The sequence below is a fragment of the Copadichromis virginalis genome, linkage group LG7, assembly GCF_057382275.1.
Source record: "Copadichromis virginalis isolate Kocher_CV1m ecotype Utaka linkage group LG7, C_Virginalis_male_GT1.1, whole genome shotgun sequence".
NCBI classification, from domain to species: Eukaryota; Metazoa; Chordata; class Actinopteri; order Cichliformes; family Cichlidae; genus Copadichromis; species Copadichromis virginalis.
Window position 1 is genome coordinate 18,047,163 of NC_140624.1, and position 21,496 is coordinate 18,068,658.

Genomic DNA, 21,496 nt, shown 5'->3' on the forward strand with positions numbered 1-21,496 from the left:
GTAGTAGTACATTAAATATAGCTTGTATGTTATTATCACAATATTACTACACTGTAATATTGTAATAATAAAACCAATATAAACCCACAAGGGAATTTTTCTTAATGGTGCATGGGGTATAATGCAGACAGAGGGCTTCTCGTAATTGGTCAGTGAGTAAGAGACAAACTGTACATTACACTAATGCACAGTAAACTGTGCACTGCTGTTCAGTAAACTGAAGAGGGGGACCATTTCACATTGAGAGAACTAGCAAGACCCACTCTGATTTTAGATAAAGACGATGACTATGACTTTCCCGTTGTCAGTAAGTCCCTGCTATATGAGGCATCTAGATTCTGGCAAGACTTGTTTGATCACGATCATCCAATAATCCATCTTGTCAGGCTGGTGGGTTTAGATCAATCAGCATGCTGTGAGAACTGACACAACAATAAGTGCTTCACTCCACTGCCTGCTAAATCATTTCACTGTGTTGCTAAGGGACATGAATTCACTGTGGCTAATTCCTGGGCACAAATAATAATTTTTAATTTGCTTGTCTTGAACACGCAGGAATGAGCTTGAAAAAAGTCATTTTTGTCCAAAAGTATTGAGACTCTAAACCCCCCCCCCCCCCCCCCCCCCCCCACCAGCTTTACTGACTGTAGAAATGCAGAATAAGACAATTGTTACAACTCACGAGGATAAGCTTTAGATCTCAGTGAGAAACTGTAAAACCAGAAATACTAATAGAAGCACAGGAAGAAATAAATTGTTCTAATCATGCTAATTCTGGTGTCAATGGGTTTTAGGAGTGATGCTAAGGTATGGGTAGCGAATCAATACTGGGTGGCTGATCCACTGTCTTTGATTCATCAGAGCTATTCTGACAAACATCGATTGAGCTCCTGTTGGTTTCTGTTTCCCAGGGATTACTCCGAGTATTATAATGAGTGTGAATTGATTTATAAATGCCAGTGATTGGCTGGTGTCTCACAAACCTGTCCGCAAAGGCATCGCTTTATCTTTTACAGTAAGAAGTACCTGCCTTACTTGCAGCATTCACTGATTCGCATTGAGTCTCAATAGTCATTTTGGCCTTGTGTGCTTGACAGGTATATTTTTGTCTGACATTTCATAATAACTTTTGCCAGTTGTGAAAAAGTCCACTTAAGTATTGAGGTGAGGGATCATTGGAGTCTTTAGCAAACTTGAACTTAAGCATACTACACATTCACACACGTCCACCCACGCACTCAATCGCTCAGTTTTGATTGTCTGAGGTTCTCCTTTAAAGCTGAAGAAAAATACAGAAATTAAGCGGTGTATAGAGAAGAGGACTCTTTGGTCTGACTCTATCAAACTTCTGCAACCCAAGTTGAAGATAACAGCCATCGCGCACACATTAGAAAAGTCTCTGCTAATAGCCCCACTTCAAAACTCCTCTGCTCAGATCTCACCTGCAGCTTATTCACACAGTCTTCTCAGAAGACGAGAATAATGAACACAGAAAAGCCTAACATCGAGAGGCTGGTTGTGAATAGAAAAAGGAGGAGTGATCTGGTGATGCTGTTTTCTGTGAGTCGGGTTAATGCTTTGGTGTACAGTTATTATTCTCGTTAGAGGCTGTCCACTTGCCTATTCTGCTGTTGTGGCAGAGATTAGAGTTGTTTCTCTTTGACCGTTTCTGCACTGAGGGAGGCGGGGAGAGAAAGATAGAGAAGGAGTTTCAAGCTGACAGAACACTTGGCAGCATAAACATGGGACCTGTGTTCTGCGTGTTCTGCGCTATGACCTTGTTTGCTGACGTGTCAGACCTATTTTTCCACTCCAGAAAAAATGCTCGATTGCCACAAGGCAATGGGAGTACTCGTTTTGCTGCTAATCGCTTTGCTCCTCTGGGTCTCTGTGTTGTTGTAAGGATGTTTGTGCATGAGAGTAAAAGCCAGGATTGTTATTAGAGACGCTACTAAATGGGCTCCCCCACTCTCATGAACACTGCTGGTCCAAATATAGATTTACATAACAATAACAGCAAAATCGCACTGTTACAATCACAAAAAGGTTTCTTCCTGTTAAAAGAAAGTTTTTCCTTTCCACTGTGTCACCACATGCTTGCTTTAGAGGGTCATCTGATTGTTGAGGTTTTTCTTTCTAATGCATATGTTTCCTCTTATAATATAAAGTAAGTTGAGGCAACTGTTGTTGTGATTTTGTGCTATATTAATATTAATAATTGAAATTGAAAGTATTGCATTCAATGTTTTGTTTTATAAAGGCTCATTTTGGCTCAGTTTGAATCCTGATACATGAAGTAATTTGTGTCACACTAAAAAGCTAATTACACTGGAGTGAATGTGCATGTTGTTTTCACATTGCAGCTAAATTGAATATTCAGTTAAGTGGTAAATAATAAACAGCTAATATGGTAAAAAGTTATCGAATGTCAACATTACTGGTTTCAGATGTTATATTGCTAAGTCCTGTATCATATTAATTTCAATTAAATAAATGACTCATTTTTGTAGCATTTTGGAGTTATTGTATGAAGGAACAGCAGGTACAGTAACCTCACGGCTGACTTGAACCAAATGTGTAGCCAACTGGCCACTTAACCACAACGTCAGCTGGTTAAAAATCACATTTTAGCCCATTTTCTCCATTTATTGTGTCCCAGATTTTTGTTATTTGGAATATATATAATGAAGAAAGAATTGGAATTTGAATAAGAAGTGTTATAGGTATGTATTTATCTAAGGTTAATTTAAAAAGTTATCAAATCGTATCACTTGATCACCTCTTCACATTATAGTTCAAACCAAGTTTCTGGCCTTGTTATACAACTGTATTTATGTATAATAAAACATAATCCTATATGACTACTTTATCTTAAAAGGGCTTCTCTTATGAATTCCAAATATACACAGTGTACTGCTGATGTTATTGCTGCTGTTATACAAATAAACGACACTCACTCTATTACAAAGATGCTGTATGAAAATAAGCTACCATGTCATTTCTTTTCATTTATGTCCGTCTAACTTTTCCTTCACATGACACCCAAAGTTTATCACGTGTGCTCGAAAAGTTATTTTCCAGGCATATTTCTTTCTGTCTTCTTGCATTTAGCCACACACGTTGCATTGTATGCATTTTGCTCAGTGAGCATGAAAATTGCTCCATTTAATGAAGCCCTACTATGTTTACTCAAGATTCAACACTTCTTGGAGTACCAAGAACAACTCGCCAAGCCTTCCTGTAAGGAGGTGGTGCAGGAAGAGAACGACAGATATCCCTTTAGATTTCTGATTTGCCCTACGTATTGTTACATTATAATGCTGCAGGGCGTGACTGACTGCATGTCCAGTCCTAAAAAGAGCAGTATTGTGCTTGTGACATACATCAGTCACTTGAATGCCACTGTTGACCTATATATGAAGGCCTGGGTCAAAGGAGAGACAGGCTGGCCAGAGCACAGAGGAGATATCCTGTTTAATGAACCTTAATGTGGCATGCGTCAGACTGTGGCACACAAATATAACCAAGAGGAAGACACAATTTGTGCGCTACTTTGGTGAAAACTGAGCATAAACAGTTGTGTGTCTTGCATTGTTTCTGATTGTATAATCCAGACCAATGCACTGTGCGTTCTCTGGCTTCATTCAAAGCCAGTGAACGCACTTACTAATTAGATTCATGTACATTTTGACAGTAGAAGACAGAAAAACATGGACCAGCTCCTCGAAGGGGGAAGGGGAACGATGCAGAAGATTTAGTGCAACTCTAAGTCCTATTATCTATGCCTTGATGACTCCTCTGGTGCAATAATCAATACAGGCTGACTGGCACCAGGGACCAGGGTCCACTACAGGAAGAGGATATCTTCAAACCATCCATTATGGATGAGAGAAGAAGTGAAGGGATGGAGAAAACAGGAGATGATAGATGTGGATTGGGCTAAAGGAGAGGGAGAAGAATATGGAAAACAGGATGAGGAAGCGGGAAAAAGAGAAAGTAAACAACATGAGGAAGAGCTCATTCAGAGTGGGTGAGTGGATGAGGCATAAGGTGGAGCCACTGAATGTGCCATGGCTTCTGTTTATTTTTTTATTTCTTTGCTGCACTTGCTCCCTCTGTGAGGCTGGTTCATGCTGTTCTTCCAGTGTGACTATAAAGTTTATGTCCAGCTGTGGGAATGGACGCAGCCCTCACAGGTATCAAAATTAAATTGTCTTCTTCCCTCCCTCCCACAGCATGCCACCACCTTTGCAGCAAACATTTTGTTTGTAACAACTGTTCTTTCTTCCCCCCTCACAGCTGCATCCTCCCCCGTGGTACATGCTCTAGTCTTCCTCCTCTTTCTTCCTTGTTGTGGTAATTTTGTCCTTCTTGCTGTGGCTGCCGTACCTTCTGGCCACACACACCAATATCAGCCCGAAATATCACTGCAAAAACACTCCACAAACAGCCCCTCCTCTCCCGCATCCTCCTCCTTTTCCACTGTGATGTGAGGTCACAGCTGGGGAGCCCTTTGATTTGAAAGCTCAGTGTACATTTGTGTATGCGATGGAGGGGGCTTCTGCGCTGCTGAGTGCCTGTGATAGAAGGGGTCCAGGATGCCATGACAGCGGTTGCTAGCCAGCACTAGCAGTTTATCCTCAGGCAGGAATATATACAGCCGGCTTCACTGCTGCCAACTCAAGCTAACGGGACTGTACCTGCAAGCGTGTTGGGGTCTCTGTGTGCCTCAGAGCTGTGCGCTCTAGAACAGAGGTGGGTGGCAGAGTAGGCTCAGTGTTTGGTTTGTGTGTATACTGTGTGGTGGAGCCAGAGGAGTGCTTAGAGTTAGGAAGTTTTGCTGGCTTTTTTTTTTTTTTTTTTTGCTTATTGCAACTTATGTTTGTGTGTGTGTGTGTGAGAGAGGGAGCATGTAGCACTGCTGAGCTCTGCTGGCTCTGGGATTCTGTCCTCTGCAGAGGGAATAGCTCATTATCTGCCTCTCAGAATGAAGCATCCTACCTAACACTGCAGTGCTGCACACTGAAAGGATAAACCTATTGAAGCGTTGTATGTGTGTGTGTGCATGTGTATGTGTGGGACTGTACAGGAGTTTGTAAGTTGGTATAAGGAAAGTGGTTGTGTATCCAGCACCCACAGTGTCTGTGTCCTTTTCTGCACACTGTCTCCTTCTTTTGTATATTTATATTTGTTAGTTCAGCACAGATGATTTTCTGGGGCTTGTCTTATTTACATTTCTTACTTAAGGCATTACTTTTCTTATGCATCTTTGGGCTAATATTACAATAAATATTCATTGCTTTATTTCTTTTTTACTGTGTGTGTATGACTGTTACATCATATTGCATTATATGAAACGTGCTTGATATATTCATATTAAGGCTATATCTTTGATATGCTGGGTCTTGGTATGCCTATTAAATCAACAGCCACCTCAAAATATGTATTGTATATGTATTTTGCCCTTGATATGCATTGTTCTAAACACATTATTGTATTTAAACAAAGTTCTAACTGCTTCATAGCTTGCATGGTCCCGTGGTAAGAGTCCACCATCTAGCTCAATTTCTGCATCTTTGTGTGGCACACCTGCATGTGCATATGGTTTTCTAATCAGTGGGTTAAGGTACTACAGTAGAAATCTTTTCAAGCAGCCAAACATTCAACATTCATCCAATCATTAAAAACATAAGAAACCCATTTCTGTTTTTCTGTTGTTTTTTGCTATGCTGTAGTTAAATGAGGGCAGGAATAACATGATTTCATTCACTGGTCTGGATTTAACAATATTTCTGTCAAAATCTGACTTCTGAGGTTGCTTCCTGATTGGTTATCAGGCTGCTGCTGAAAATGATTTAAACTACATAAATACATAATCCTGATGAAGCAAATTTGTAGTATTTTTGGGTGTAGGATTATAGTTCTGTTAGATATGTTAACCTTTAGTGTTAGGAACCCCCTCGCCACACACCTTGAGTGTGTCAACCGTTTGCTGTAACATTTCGTCAGCTGTGCAGAGGTGAAAATGCATCAGGGCGCCGTACTTCAAACTACTCCTTCATCGTGGCTGTTTAGAAAGACACCTTTCATTTCCAGACAGACTTCAAAACTAGTTCTGAGATGCCATAACTCAGCTCATAAAGTCACAGTCTACAGGAAAAAAAAAAGGTATATATCTATGATAATGTATATGTAGATAGATAGATAGTGTCTGTCTCACACAGATCCAGATTTTAAAATATATATATACTACTACTACTACTACTACTACTACTACTACTACTACTAATAATAATAATAATAATAATAATTTCATTTTCTATCCAGCAATCGGAGTAATCCAACTCTTTGCCTGACAAACAAACGCAACAAGAGCTGAACATCTTTTCCAAGGAACCTTACTTATCTAAACTCTCGACACTACTCACATTAACATGCACACAAAAGCTCTTTCGGGCAGAGTGGGCCCAAGTAGTCCCTTCTCCTAAGTCAAAACCTGGGCAGTTCATTGTGCTTCTGTTCTCTTTGAATGACTCAAAGAGAACAGAAGCAAAAGTACTAAAAGGTTTTTAAGGAGGAACCATATCTGAGTAATCAGGAGTAATTTACGTTGGCTTCAGTTTAAGCATTTGAGAGACTGTATTGTTGCCGGTTCTTATATCCATAAAGCACGAACAGCAGCAGTGGAACTCTGTTACCATTATCTTAGTTTAATACACCAAATCTCAGTCTGTCTCTCCCATGAACTCCTCCTACACAGTCAGGAGTTGAGCAACCAGACTTGGCAAACTGTTACATCTTAGTCTCATCGAGGGTCTTTTCAGTATCTGATATTATGACATCAACATGTTGCCTAGCAACCGTCTCCCAGAGGGCTAAAATGACCAGTTTTTATTTTAGCATTTATGCTCCCATAAAACCTTATAAAAACACTGTATCAGTGTAATTCAGTTCAGTTTATCAATTCATCACAGTTTAGTTCAATTCTATTTTTCCAGTTCAGTTTTGATATATATTAATGTGCAAGACTTGAATATGCCTTTACTTAAATGCTTTTTATGATGCCATCACATTGCCAGGCAACCAGCTAACAACTGACTAAAAGGACATTTATATAGGACAGCAGGACCTGAGCAATTTCCAAACCTGATTTATGCATTTGTGCAAGGTGCATGCACGGGTAAGTGACAGTCATGTTAAGAGAAAAGTTACGCAATCCTCCTTTACTATATGGGTGCATATTCAACAGAACAAAAGTTTGCATATCACCTTTTAACTGTATACTTAACTAGGGTGAACAGTGTCTGGCTGATGAGTGTAATCGTACACTTATCTTTCAGAGAGTAGATGTTTGATGTTCACATTACATTTTTGCTGTATATCTGCACGCAATCTGTCAAACGAGCTCAGATCAAACAATACTGTAGCATGGACTATTGGACTATTATAGGTTTATTTATGTACGTATTAGGCCAATAAACTCAGTTTCACAGACCTGTTCTTGACAAGTAGTACACAAACGAATACTTCACTTCTTACTGAATAATACAGTGTTGATTAAACACATATTGTGCCTTATTTCGAAGCCCGTTCATCAGCACGCACATGCACAAATATCAAAGCCAAAGAAGGACGAAAGGATGTTTGTGGGAATAAAATCAGTTAAACATTGCTTGCAGCTCAAAGTGGGAATCACATGGATAAACCCAATAAAAAAATGTTCATTGAGCCCTACTTCTCTGTATGAGGTTTCTGCAGTAGTACAAAAATGACACTGTTCACAAGACAAATGAACAGTGTCACCTGTGTCTTTCTTTTTTCTCTCTTCCATGCGTCCATTCTGCTCATTGTGTTGCTGGCATGCATCACCACATCAAACCATCAAACATGTTCATAGAGATGGATAAATCAGGGCAGTGACTTTTATGACAGCTGGATGTCGTCCTCCAGTGCAAAATACTTTAATCTAGTGGATGTTATCAACATATTATTTTAAGATAGTAGAGTTGAGTGATTTATTGATTTGCACAAATATCCAGTGTGCATGATCTGCGACCATAAAGTGCAGATAACTACTAATTGCGGCAGATGATTTTTAATTTCACTGCTGATGATCACACATTAGAATCAGTTTGATTTATTCAAAAGAAATCCACCTTCATGTGCATGAAGTGTGATATTGGATTTTACTGTTTAAGCTTTCCGTACACAAGAAAATCTGTTATTTGTTTTTTCAGGCTTCAGTCATTGTGTGTAAATTGTGTGTGTGGCTCTTTGTGTTTTAAACTGCCACAGCAATCACTCAACAGTATGTTCTGCAATAGTGAAAAACAAATAATAGGTCACAAAAAGGAAGATGATATGAGCAATGCAACATTACCCCCTCCCTAATCTATTCAGGAGGGAGTAACATTGCACTATTAGTTGTCCAATTAGCTGCCAGGTTTTCTGAAAATAATGCACAGCAAACCATCCGATATCTGAGAAATATATCTACCTAAACAAATGTAGACACAAATACCTGTAAATGCGCAAATTTGTCCATTCTGGTCAGAGTAGTGTTGTTAAATGGCATAAACTGAATATACTGCATCTCTAATAGCATGTACAGAAGGTGGGGAATGATCCTCTTTTATTCCCGTCACCGGCGGGGTTCTGCTGAGTCAGAAGTCTTGGGTAAATCGTGCTGAAAGAAAAAGCAGAATCCAGCCAGACACAAGGCTTATGCTTTGCCACTGCATTCTGTGCTCTGCTCCACATGCTCTCCTTCTGAGAGATTTGCATTGGTTTTGATTAGTCAGGGAGCTCATGATTTAAGACCAGATGTAAAGTGCTTGCTAAAAGTAAGAAGGTGTACTTTACACCTCTTTGCACAATTCTCCTGACTTTTTCAGGGACCGTCTGCTTCATCTTAATGGATGTCATTAGACTGGGTTTGGTCTCAAGCATCATCTGGAGCTCTCTTGAACTGCTCCATTTGCTATGATGATTTGAAGGATTAGTGCAGACATTTGTACCATCGATACCTGATTTCATTGGGTACATTCTACTGTAAGTGCATTTCCAACACTAAAATACATTTCTCCTGTTGCTTGCTCTCTTATTTTCCATAATAACCTATGAAAGTTTAATGAACCCCATATTTAAGGTGACTTAGCATATTGAAAGATTCGAGGCCTCTGTGTGATTTTAATGAAATTCAATAAGGTTAATCAGTCCATTACTCAGAGTTTTGTTGTCCCACTGCAAAGCTTTATTTTTTTCCTTTTAGCATTTTCATACAATGCATCTAGTTGCTGTGGTGATACAGACTGAAAGCTTCCTCAGATGAATTTATTATGTGAGCCTCACGAGGCTAAACCTTTCTTAAACCTTCTGGTATCCCCTCGACCAAATCCCTGCTCTGTAACACTTGCTCAGCATCTTCCTGGTTACTGCAACCCAAAGGCAGTGTGTGAGCGTTTGTATAACACTGCTGCCTCCTGTCCCCTAAATAGAATAGATTGCACTTAAAAACCTTATACCCCCCACAGGCTGAGTGAAAAACTCACAGCTGGGAAGAGCTGAATAATATATCATCCTTTTGCAGTTTGCTCATGAGTAGCTCCACTGAAGAGGTTTGCAAAAGGCACATTACTTATTTTAGCTTTTCTTTCTTTCCCCTCCAGGACGCGGTAAAGTGGTCCCTAAACTTTTAAAGTTATTATTTTAGTTACAGGAGAAAAGTGCTGACATTTTTATGTACTAAGGACATAATAAAGCGGTTAGTATTTACAGTAAGAGAAATGTATAGATAGATATAGATATGTTCTGTTTATCCAGCAGTTATACATCCAGCTTTACTTCTCCATTGCAGTTATTTTTCACAAATATAAGACGATTTAAAATGATACACACGTTCCACATTCCTAGTGTATAATCACGATGTCCTTTTTATATCTGTTTCCAAAGTAAACACACATCAGATAACATCAGATAATTATTTTACTTATATTGCATCTGGTTTGTAAAGATCAGTTTGAAAGATAAAGCACAGTGACAGGTTCAATCATTTATTCGTAGTTTTACATTTTGGAGGTCAGATGACTCCCAGTTTACATTTGTGCGATGCTTAATAACTTTACCAACTGGAGGAATTATAAGTAAGAATTAATCTTGTGGCTAGTGTAGGTAAAAGAAAGCTAAGAACACTTAATCCTTTCCCAAGTGATTGCTTTCTTGTGTTTTCTTTTTAACGTGTGGAGATTAGTTCAAAGAATTCAAAGAATAGCCAAATTGTTGTTGCCATTCTGCTACATATATAAATATGTATATTAGAAATCTGCTTTGGATTGGGAGAATTACATCAAGTTTACAGCAAACATGCAACAACACACCTTCATGTCTTATCTCCACTGTGCTGGTCCTGCGTCTCTGAGTGAAGCCTGTGTTTTATTGATTTCTTTTCTACCTTTACTTTCTCTCTGACAGTAAAGAGGGGGTGATTATGACAGCGCTGATGATATGTGTGGCTTCCTGCCAGGCTAATGATGGAGCAAAGTCGACGAGTGAATGTTGTATCAATTTGTATTTCTCTGTGTCTGTGTGTGGGTGTTTCAACACGTATCTGTGAGTGGGACCAGAGGGCTTAAGAGATTAAACCACAGCCAGGCCACAGTGAGAAGAGAAGACCCCTCTGTGAAGCGTTCTCACTGCAGGGAGGCTTCTTCTCATTGGCGTCCCATTTGCATGGCTCCCTGTCCTGCTCGGGGAATTGGCCTTTTCTTTTCTTATCGTCCCTCCCTCCTCCTTTGCACCTTGGAGAGAGAGTGCTTCCATCCAGCAGGATTGCTTGTTTCTGAGGCAGACAATAGAGCAAAGTATTTAGGACACTTGGCAGGCATGTTGGAGGGGATGGGGACATGGGCCGCTAAGTAGCTCATCTCGTCACATAGCCACTGGCATGATAGCACTCGGCAGCAAGGTAAGCACTGAGCAAAGTCTCACACACACACACACACACACACACACACACACACACACACACACACACACACACACACACACACACACACACACACACACACTATGCCCTAATTGTTTTTCTGTGTGTCTTTTACAACTCTTACAGAGTGCTGATGGGTTTCCACTAATAGGTAACCCCCTGCTTGTCTTCACTATAATGCAATTAAACGGGGTATTTGTGGCTTATTTAATGATTATATTTAAACATTCCCTTTGTCTGGTTAATCTCTGGTCTAATGTTAGACCCACACATTCTAATAAGAGGATGAATGAGAACTTAAATTAATCTTCTTATTGTTCTATAACCATTTATTGTCTATAGCCAATGAAGAAAGGAAAAATCCTCTGAGACTTCTCTTTGTGCAATTTGAAGGCATTGATTGTTTTTCTTCATATACTTTAGGATACCGCTTCCTTATCAAGTGTAAGTAACACTCTGTGGCCAGGTAATTACAGTTATTTACTACAGTATATTTCCATTAGTAAATGGGGGCCGAGACATGTAGCTTGTAAAGAATGTCAGCGCTCTCCCATAGAAACAGCTTAGCCAACATCTTTATTGGACAGATGTGGCATGAAGTAATTAAGTGGAGCACTCTTTTCTTGATGGAAAGCACGTCTCCTCTGACCTTTTGCCTTTCTTGACATAATTTATCATACATGATGTGGCACACTTTCCATACTTGGAAAGACACATCTGAAAGCTTTCACCCCGTGCATTACCCTACTGTACCGAGGGACAAATCACACTCTGCCGTGGTTGTTGCATTGAAAGGTCATTGCTCTTCTGGATCACAGTTAATTACATTAACATAAAAATAATCTCCAAAGTTTTTTTGGGTAATGGTGACGTCTAAGTGCCAGGCAGGAGATGTCAATCTTATTCATTCATTCATATTCTGTTATGTTATATGAAGGCGACTAACAAATACGACACCATACTTTTTTTGTAATAGTTTTCACTGTGTCTTCTTTCCCCCTTTCAAAAATAGAAGAAGGTCAGAAAAATCAGGTCACTGTGAGGTTGTGGGTTCATGGTTCCACCGTTCAGGAGCAGCATTAGATGCTGGCTGCTAAGTACGAGTGGTCTGTCAGTGACAGCTGCTTCATCAAAAATAAAAGTTGTTATTGTTCTAATGACTCGAGTCACTTTTCCCTTCCATTTGCATGAATTTACAGACGCTCCTTAATTTGAGGTTAATGCAGTTCATACAGCGGGCCAGCTCCAGTGTTCGTGGGTTCAAGACTGTAGTCATTGATATTCAGGTCAGCTGAGGTTGCTGAGCCTGTGTGGCCAAAGGGGGGTTGGAGGAGGTAGTGGTGTTGGGGGACATTGTGTTGACTGCAGGGGTTAAGATAAATAGTTTACATTAGCATGACAGATTCTGTTGGGCGAGAGAGCGCGGAAGCGAGAGGACAGACAAGAGAGCCAGTCATAACCGTATCATCTGAAGCTGGATTACATTATTCTGAGGCTAAAATAACATTATTCAGAGTGCTCTCTCTCTGTCTGTCTGTCTCTCACACATACACTAAATTGAATGGAAACATGATTTCAAACTTGCAAAAAGAACACCCCTGCGGGCTGTACTGTTGTTCATAATTAGATGATGTTGAATCTGAATGCATCATTTTCTTTATCAGTGAATAATCAGACAAGCAGTTAACGCACATTGTTAGCTTAATTGCTAAAACGCAGGAACAAGATAAACATGGTGTCAGCTGCTGAAAAGAAGCTTTTAGACGTCCTTACTCTTTACACTCCTACACTGCTGAAAGGAAGGAGTCTCTATTCTGGCTGTGGGAGAAATCAAGCTGTTACAATCTGAAAAATAAAGTTATTTTTTCCATCAAGTGCCGAACCATTTCCTGCTTAACAACAGGGGGTCCATGCTTCACAAAACACAGAGATAGCAGCTTTTTTTTTCTTCTTCTGCAGGTGTAGTTGTGTGTGCGCCTTGGGGCTTACTGTTTTATCTGCTGTATAATAGGCTTGGATAGCCCTTGTCTGTGTGCTGTACTTAACTGAATCATTCTGTTAGGCACCTCAGAGACAGGAACATCTTTACCTGTAGCCAAGGTCCTATTTTCCACACAGATACAATATATGAAGTGCGTCTTTCTGTGTCGGGGTTGACGAGACAAATGGGCTGTCTATGGCTTAGTTGAAATCTAAATCAATGATTTCGTCATAAATAATTCATTGGCTAGACTAATGCATCATCGCTGGTCTGTGGTGAAATTGTACCGATTCAGCATAACAAACAAATGGACTACAGCTGGTGTGTGATTTTGCTCAAGATTTTATGATCTTACCAGGGATGAAAAGATTAAATGATGTTCTTGTCTTTCTTGCTTTCTCTTTCTTGTCTGAATTTTGATGGGAAAACATTTATTCATTTATTTAAGTGGGCCACCAGTAAAAGTAAATGTAAGTTTGTATGTTTATGTATAAAACCTCTAATCCTAACCCCATGACTTCATTAAACTAAAATAGAAAAACACACATCTCCATGGGCTCTGGATGAATTGAGCTAAAGAGACTAAATAGCAGTGCCCCTTAAAGCAGACAAAGACACAGCTGCCTCTCAGAGATGATGTCAGACCCAATGTCACACTATGTCATCATAATTCCTCTCCTTTAATGACTTTATTCTGTGATGACATTTTTATCTATCTATCTATCTATCTATCTATCTGATATTTTTAAACCCCTAATATAAAGCAGATGTGGGGAAAACAGTTATGAGCATTCTGTCTGAGATTACATGACATGATTAAAAACAAAAGTTGTTGAAATTTTGTTGTTCTTAAATACTAAACATTCAACGTTTGTGCTTGGCATCAAGGTACATTATTGCCTGACATTGCCATTTGCACCAACACTGGCACACACAGTTCAAATGCAGTTCCCAAGCAATTAAAAGGAAATAACTAAAAGAAAAACTGACTTAACTCTCTCTCTTTTTTTATCTTATTTTGAATAAATAAAAAGCTGACTGACAGGAAATTTTATTACCCTCACAGCAAGAAGGCCCTGGGTTTAAATCCACCATTTGGCCTTTTCTGGCTGGAATTTGCAGGTTCTCCAAGCTGTCTGCGTGAATTTTCATTTTGTGTGGCAGCTGAAGAGAGTTACGTAAATATTGTCATCTTACGTTTGGCAATGAAGCAACTAATCATGTTTTAAATTTCTTACACTGATTTACAGCACATCACGATCATTAGGTAGTGAAATAAAACTATAGTTGTCCTAATTCTATAAGAAACACCCCTAAAGACAGATGATTAAAAAACTTCTGCTGGTGTCTTGGCGCCCAAAACCACAGAATATATTTGGAAGTTCAGGGCATGGACTCCTACATACCTCCTACTACAAACCTGCTTTCTGGGTGCACACGGACGACCAAAAACTGAACAGACAAGCAGCAGTGTCTCACATTGAAGGACATGCACTAATAAATTTAATTATCTTCTATTTAGCTGTTTTTTTTTAATTATATCCTCAATCAATCACTTATTTGTCTGTTCGTCTTTACTAGATTTAGGACATGTTTTTTTTTCTTGTGAAATAAGGCATGACTGGGATGCTGCAGGAGATGATGCTGTGTCTAAGCAGTGCTCATTTTCCCCTCTCAAACTGATTAAGACCAATCCAGAGTTAACCTCGTCTTAGCTTCCTTTTGTAGGATTACTGCAAATCTGATGTTAATGACTGATTGTGGTGGTGATTATGATTGTATGTGTAAGGAGTGGTGGGGGGTTGAGGCGGTATTCTGGAGTGGGTGGTGGTGGATGGTATTTGAGCTTGTTTTTGAAGTCTACCAAATGGTTACTTTGTAGAGCACAAAGTAACCATGTCCATTTCTCCTCCCTACTTCACTGTGGCTGCCTGAGTATTAAAAAAAGGAGAAAAAAAGTTACTCAATTATGCAACTCACATCAGGCTAAACACAGAAAAGGAGGGGTTTCACTGACTTCCATTTCAGTAGCACCCTTAGGGAATTGTGGGGTTGTGATAAAAAGAGCAAAAGACAGTATTGGCCATTGGACTGGAGCAAAAAATCCCAGAATCTGCCCTTAAGAAGACTGTAACTTGACAAAATTTGATTTTGGTGGAATGAGGTTGGGAATCCTAAGAGGAGCAAGGAGAGAGAATGTGCTTGAAATTCATAAAGCAAAGCAACACTGGTTGCAGCAGTAACAGTTAGCAGCTCTGGCCACGTCCAAAGTATGATTTATGGGGAAGACGTCCGGGGTCCTGTGATTTACAGTGATGATTGGAGCGCTCATCAAGTGCATTCAGGCTGCTGAAATAAGATAAAAGAGAAGGAGGCCCGAATATTGTTTTTCAGAGTCTGCTGTTTTGCCATGTTGAACCAGTCTTATGTGTTTTTACAGTTTTTTACTCAAGTAACATTTCTTAATGAGGTAGATGAGATTCTTCTTCTTCTTTCACTTTGTACTTGAATGCTATAAGAAGGCTTTTCGTGGTATCCCCTAATCTCTTAAGTGCATCTATTAGGAACATTTATGATTAATGAGTTACAGCTACCTACAGTAGCAGTATAGCTGCAAAGTGGAGAGAGGAGAGGTTGAGTTCTAGTAAACGGCGGGTTTTCGGCCTTTCCCTGACACTAAGAGATGAATGTCTTCAATAGATGAGCAGAGCACCCCAGGTTTTCGTTCCACAACAGCAGTGTTGTTCTAGATTAAAATGAGTGTTTGCGTTGTTTGATTGCCGTTCACAAAAGACCCCCCACAGCACAGAAACTGGTGCTTTTGAAAAGTGTTGCTAGGATACAATCCAGCGTAAAGATGAAATCCCTTCTCTGCGGCTTTCGAGGAGCTGTGCAGCTCGGACATCATGTCCCAGCATACCGTGCACATGGTATGGTTTACAGTGCGTCTGCCTGTTTATGGCGCGGCTCATTTTTGTGTGCGTCCCCGCCATGCGTCGGCGTATTAAAACGTTTAGTCATACAGTAAGTCCAGCTTTGTTTGTGTCATGCAAAGCTGTCATATTACATGCACTCTCTTCTGTCATAATCCGTTTTTCTGTAATAAGACTCCATTTGTCTGGCGAGTGCTGATATCTCAATCCTACTGTCACACCTCTGAGTCTCTGCCAGCTGACACCTCAGGCTGTTCACAAAGAATCAATAGTGTCTGCCTCATGTTCAATTATACTCTAATCAACACTCACCAAACCAGAATGACCTCAGACAGGTCTGCTGGTATTGAGCTGATGCTCAGTGCTGTAACACCAGAAAATTAATATATGAGTGTAGACGAGGCCTCCAGGTTTGGGTTGATTGACAGACAAAACTGTGGAGTAAATTGGAGAATTTTCTCTGTGTTATTACTCTGCCGGCTCTCAAAATGTCAAAAGATGTAAAAAATGTTTTTTTCTTTCCCTGTGGGTTCGTTTTGTGGGCAGTACAATTTGAATTTCTTCTAAACACATGAACCATTTCCAGTGTGACCTGATTCTACACCCTTAAGTAAATAAAGATACTGAATTAACAATTTCACGCCAAATATTTTCCACCTTTATGTGATCTCTCCTCCGCTTCTTATCTCTGTCAAAGCTCTCTTTGTGTTCCCTCACACACACACAAACACACAGCTGTTGCTTTTCATATTGTGTTACTGGGAATGAGGCTGAGAGCTGGTGGCGTGGCGTTAAGATTTTAGGGGTAGTGAGTAAGAGACGAGACGCCTGCTCAGCTTAACCAGCGCTCAGGGTTTCTTCAGGAAATTGTCCAAATGCCAATCATCAGGTGTCAACCTTTCAAGGATCCGACGCCTTTGAGGCTGACGGGAATCAGAGACGTGGTGAAGATGAATTTTCACTGTCATGGTCCACGTAGTGGCGACAAATGGCTAGTTAAACTTGTTATGTGCTGTGACACAAGTTGATCGTGATTCTGTTTCCACGTTAGAGACACTGTAATGCTGTGATAAGAAGACTACACTTTGAATAATAAAAATGAAAAATAATAAACACGCACACACACACACACACACACACAGACTCAGAGGATAGGGAGAGAGAGAGCATAGAGAGTGATAGAGAGAAAAGGATGAGTCAAACCAGGAGGATCAGGAAACCATGACAGATACTTCTAGAGTATGATGTTTTTATGATTGATTGTGTTTATTATCCCCCTGTTACCTTACCCTGTGTTCTCAGGAGTGAAGAAACAGGTTGGGAGTGATAGTGGAAAAGAAGAGAGGAAAAAAGTGTGGTGTAAAGGAAAAGTATAAGGGAAAAATAGGCAAAAAGAAAGGGATAGAAAGGAGGAAAGAGACAGAGGAATGAAAACCCCAGAAATCCGTTATGAGCATGCACTAGGTGATGGGCAATGGTGAGGAAAGAAACCTCCATCAGTACCAGGCCATCTATCGCAACCGGTTGGGGGTTGAGGGGGAGAGAGGGAAAAGGGTGAAGAAGGGAGGGAGAGGGTTGTGGAGGTAGGTGAGAAAGGCAGAGAGGGTAATGGAGGGAGAGAGGAGGGGTGAAAAAAGGAGATGGGGAATAAGGTGGAGGAAGAGAAGGCAGCTTTTGTTCATGATTATGTGATGAAGCAGCAGAGGTCTTCTTCTGGAAAAACCTGAAGCACTTTTTTCTTCTTTTTCAGAAACTGTTCCTGGAGCTGTCAGGGTTTTTTTTTGCTTTTTTTTTTTTTTTTTACTTAAACAATTGTTTCTGTGTTCAGCTCCTTGAATTTCTTGAACCTTTTGTCCAGTTCTTCAAATCTGGCTTTGTTTCAGTTCTTTGTATTTCTCCTCCTGAATTTTCTTTGCCTCATGCTTGTGTGTCTTCTTCTGTTATACTGTGCTGTGTTGTAACTCCTGATTTCTCTTCTACATTTCTTGAATCGTTCCTGTACTTTAAGCTAGAGTACTTGGAGCTGTTGTTTTTTCCCCCCCACAATTTCTTGGATCCTACACTGCATCTCTGCATATTTTCCCAGTTCCTCCTTTTCTTCTTTCCTTTTATTTTCCTGGGCTCCATGGTTTTTTTCCTTGACTTCATTATAAAAAAGTCTTTTTGTTCTCCAAGTATTGGAGAATAAGTTGGATCGCCCTCTGCATTTCTTCCTGTTGCTCTTTCTCTTTAAGCATTTTGGGATTCCTTGCCAGCGTGTCATCAAACATTACTTGCAGCGCTTGATGCTTTTTATCCACGTCTTGGAGCTTGCTCTGCATTTCTGTGCGCTGTGCAGTGCTTCGTCAAGTATTATTTGCAAGCTTTCATTATTTTCTCCGTATCTTGAATCTTGAACTGCAGCTCTTTGTGCATTTCTTCAATGTTGTAGAGCTTGTAGTGGAGTTGTCTGTTTTTAATAATCTCCTGTTTCTTGTCTTTAAACACTTTTACATTTCTTTCCAGTGCCTGTTGAAATGAAAAGGCTTTCCAACTGTACAACATTGATTGCCAAGAAGTAGAGCTGGGCGATATGAGATTTTTTCATATCACGATATGTTTTTTTTCATTTCAGGCGACAACGATATCTATCACGATATAAGCCAAATAACTATATTTGTAAGATTTAAATGTGCTGTTGCTCACAAGTAAAATGTGAAATAATCAGCAGCTTGTTTTTATTTAAATATTTATTTCCCATAATAAGTTCAACAGGGTAGATGTACTTAAGGAACATGAGACTTTTTCAGATAAATAAAGGCAAATATTGCAAACTACACAAAAGGCAGCCGCTAATGCGTTTAAGTTTCAAAATAGAACAAACGAAACAGACTAAATTGTCAATTCCACTTAGAAACAAAATATTAATTCTAAAAATAAATCTTAGTTTGTTTTACAGAAGAACAGACAAAACTGACTAACTTTTGTCAATATCAAATAAACTGAGAACTAAAAGGAAATTCTCAATCTCTCCTTGTTGTATAGCTGAGCTTTTCAAACAGTTTTAACAGTTACTTTAGTCTGACAAAAGCCGAATGACGAATTAGCGCTTCCAGTCAGAGACTGAGGCTACGTCCACACGTACACGGGTATTTTTGAAAACGGAGATTTTCCTTTTTCGTTTTAAAAAATAATCCCGTCCACACATAAAGGCAGAAATGAAGGAAAACGCTGCTATGAACATGCCAAAGCAGCAGGTGGCGCTAGATTCCTAACCGTGCAGAAATGTTGGCCAATCAGAAGTCTAGAAGCCTCGGTGGGAAAAAGTAAACAAAGCTGGGGCATAGAAGCAGAACCGAGTCGTATGTGTGGAGGGACAGTAACTGTGTGTATATGTAAGCATTTAAACACTGCAGAGAGTAGAATTAACAGTAACAGTATTGTAGAAATTCATTTCACCGAAACAATAACGTGGCGCAGTGTGACGCATGTATTTCCAGACTTGCTTTCGGCACAATTTACAGTGCACACTACTCTGTTTTTTGTCAGACTTGAAATAGCCGAAATACCTTCCCACTACGGAACTTCTATGGCTCTTCCGTTCGACAATCTCTCCGGCATTGGAACCATCATCTGTTTACTCTTCGGTCACGCTCGGTTGATTTTTCTAGTCGGCACACTCATTTCCTCCATTACCCACTGGCTGCTTCCCAAACAAACACACGTGCTGCTTGGCACTTGTGCTGCAGTAACAAGTCACGCGACATGACGCTGCGGCTGTGATTGGTTCGGCTCTGCGCTACTTAATTTAGATTGGCTGACCTTTTTTTATTTTTTATTTTATTTTTTTAAGAGGACAAGAGCGGCGAGGTCTATCGCGATAGCTTAATTTCTCTATCGAGTAAAAGTTATATCGCGATACATATCGTTATCGTTCTATCGCCCAGCTCTACCAAGAAGCTTTGTTATCACACAGAAATTATTGCCCAAACAGAAATGTTCTTATTTTTTGTGCCTAGTTATTCTTTTTCCCCTTTCGTTCTGTGTCATTTATCCTCCCCTATCACCTCCTATGTCATGTTTTAGTGTTTTTTATTCAGATCTTCAGGTGTTTTCTCATATGGATCTGTTTTCTTAGTTTCTTTTTGTTTATTCATTTATGGTTTTAAACTTTTGTCTCTTGCATTTTGAGCCTTTTAGCTCTTATTGTGTTTGAGTTGTAGATACTCTGTGATTTGTGATAGTTTTCCCACTGATTTTTTTATACTGTATGGTTACTTCTGTGTTCATTTGTCATCCTCTCAGTTAGTTCCTTATTTACTTTGGTAGCTGACTCTCTTCTTGGCCTTGTTCTTAGTTATATTTGTTTCCTGTCTCATTATCTTGACCGTCTTTAGCAGATTACGTTTTGTTAGTCATTATTTTGCCATAGTAATCAAGCCAGGGGTTGTTTTTATAATCTATCTGTGAACTTTGTACTGGCTACAAAATTGATGTTTCTAACTGTCAAATTTTCTGCTTTTTTTCCTTTTCTTCTTTATCTCTTTTAGGAAAAACAAGCAGTCCTGCTAATGTTCCATCAACTGAGCTTCTGGCTCTAACCCCACCAGGTGGTCCTCAATTCAACATCATGTTGCACCTCACCCTGCTGCTCCATCTCCTGGTCCTTTCATGCAGCTGTTCGGGTATGAAGCACATTAAACTCAAAGAAAATAGTTAGACAAACAACCTCTGAGGTTAATTTGAATGACAGAAATCATACTTGACACTGGTGATATGCTGCATTTAGCTGAGCAGTTGCTCCCTGACAAGTTTCTTTTCAAACAGTAATGCAACATTCAAAAGGACTTTGCCATTTAGCTTTGCATTTACTCACATGCCCTTCAGCTTTTGAGTACTGCTGCGTAAAAACCTGGTTGTCGGGGATTCTTTTGGCAGTAGCAGTTTGTCAGTAAATAGTGTCTCATGCACACTTTGACAAGCGGTTCCAGCTACAAAGCGTAAAGGATAAAAATCATACAGGTGGCTGGCAGCACGCATAGTAGCACACTTGTCAAAACTGGATTGTCAGTGTGTCCATGAATGAAGAGCAAGAATGACAAAGTGTGAACGAGCTGCTAAATGCCAGCTCCAAAGGACATTATGAAAACTAACGATGCTGGCAGTCATGTGTGCTTCAAGAAATTTTTTTTATAAAAATGTAATTTTAATCAATCCAGTTAAGATGGATTTTGTTGTAATGCAGCAGAGAAATCTTAACAGGTTTAAGTAGTTACAGCGTAGCATAAATTCAAAGGATGGCAACAAGATGATAAAAAATGATACGTAGGCTATATCTGATAGGCCAAAGCTGGCAGTCGTGTGCCTCTGAGGGCAGCATGTGGCTGTGCAATCTGCTGTGTTGGAAAGAAAGCAAAGTAGACAGAAAACAGCAGGCCTGAAAATGACCTGTCTAAAAAGGAAACAACCTTCTCTTTGTCTCTGTGTCCCTATACCACAGGCAGTTCTCGCTTGTTTGAAATTTGATTTCACATGAGCTAAAAAATCAGAGCATGTGGACTGTGACTCTCTGGGCTCTACACATCTTTCTCAAAATCATTTTACTATGATGATCGTAGC

General features: G+C 39.8%; 1 protein-coding gene across 3 annotated transcripts in view; it reads left to right on the forward strand.

The window, feature by feature from the left end:
• cntn1a (contactin 1a) overlaps nucleotides 1-21,496 on the forward strand; it is a 61,467-nt gene that overhangs the window by 12,988 nt on the left and 26,983 nt on the right. The window contains exons 1-2 of one of the 3 annotated variants that reach the window (XM_085462318.1): nucleotides 10,892-10,963; nucleotides 20,428-20,562. In XM_085462318.1, coding sequence (XP_085318444.1) covers nucleotides 20,508-20,562 — 55 coding nt within the window. In that variant the 5' untranslated portion in view covers nucleotides 10,892-10,963; nucleotides 20,428-20,507. Of the gene's footprint in view, nucleotides 1-10,891; nucleotides 10,964-18,788; nucleotides 19,273-20,427; nucleotides 20,563-21,496 lie in introns of those variants that run through there. The other 2 variants (XM_085462317.1, XM_085462316.1) reach the window with 2 other exon arrangements.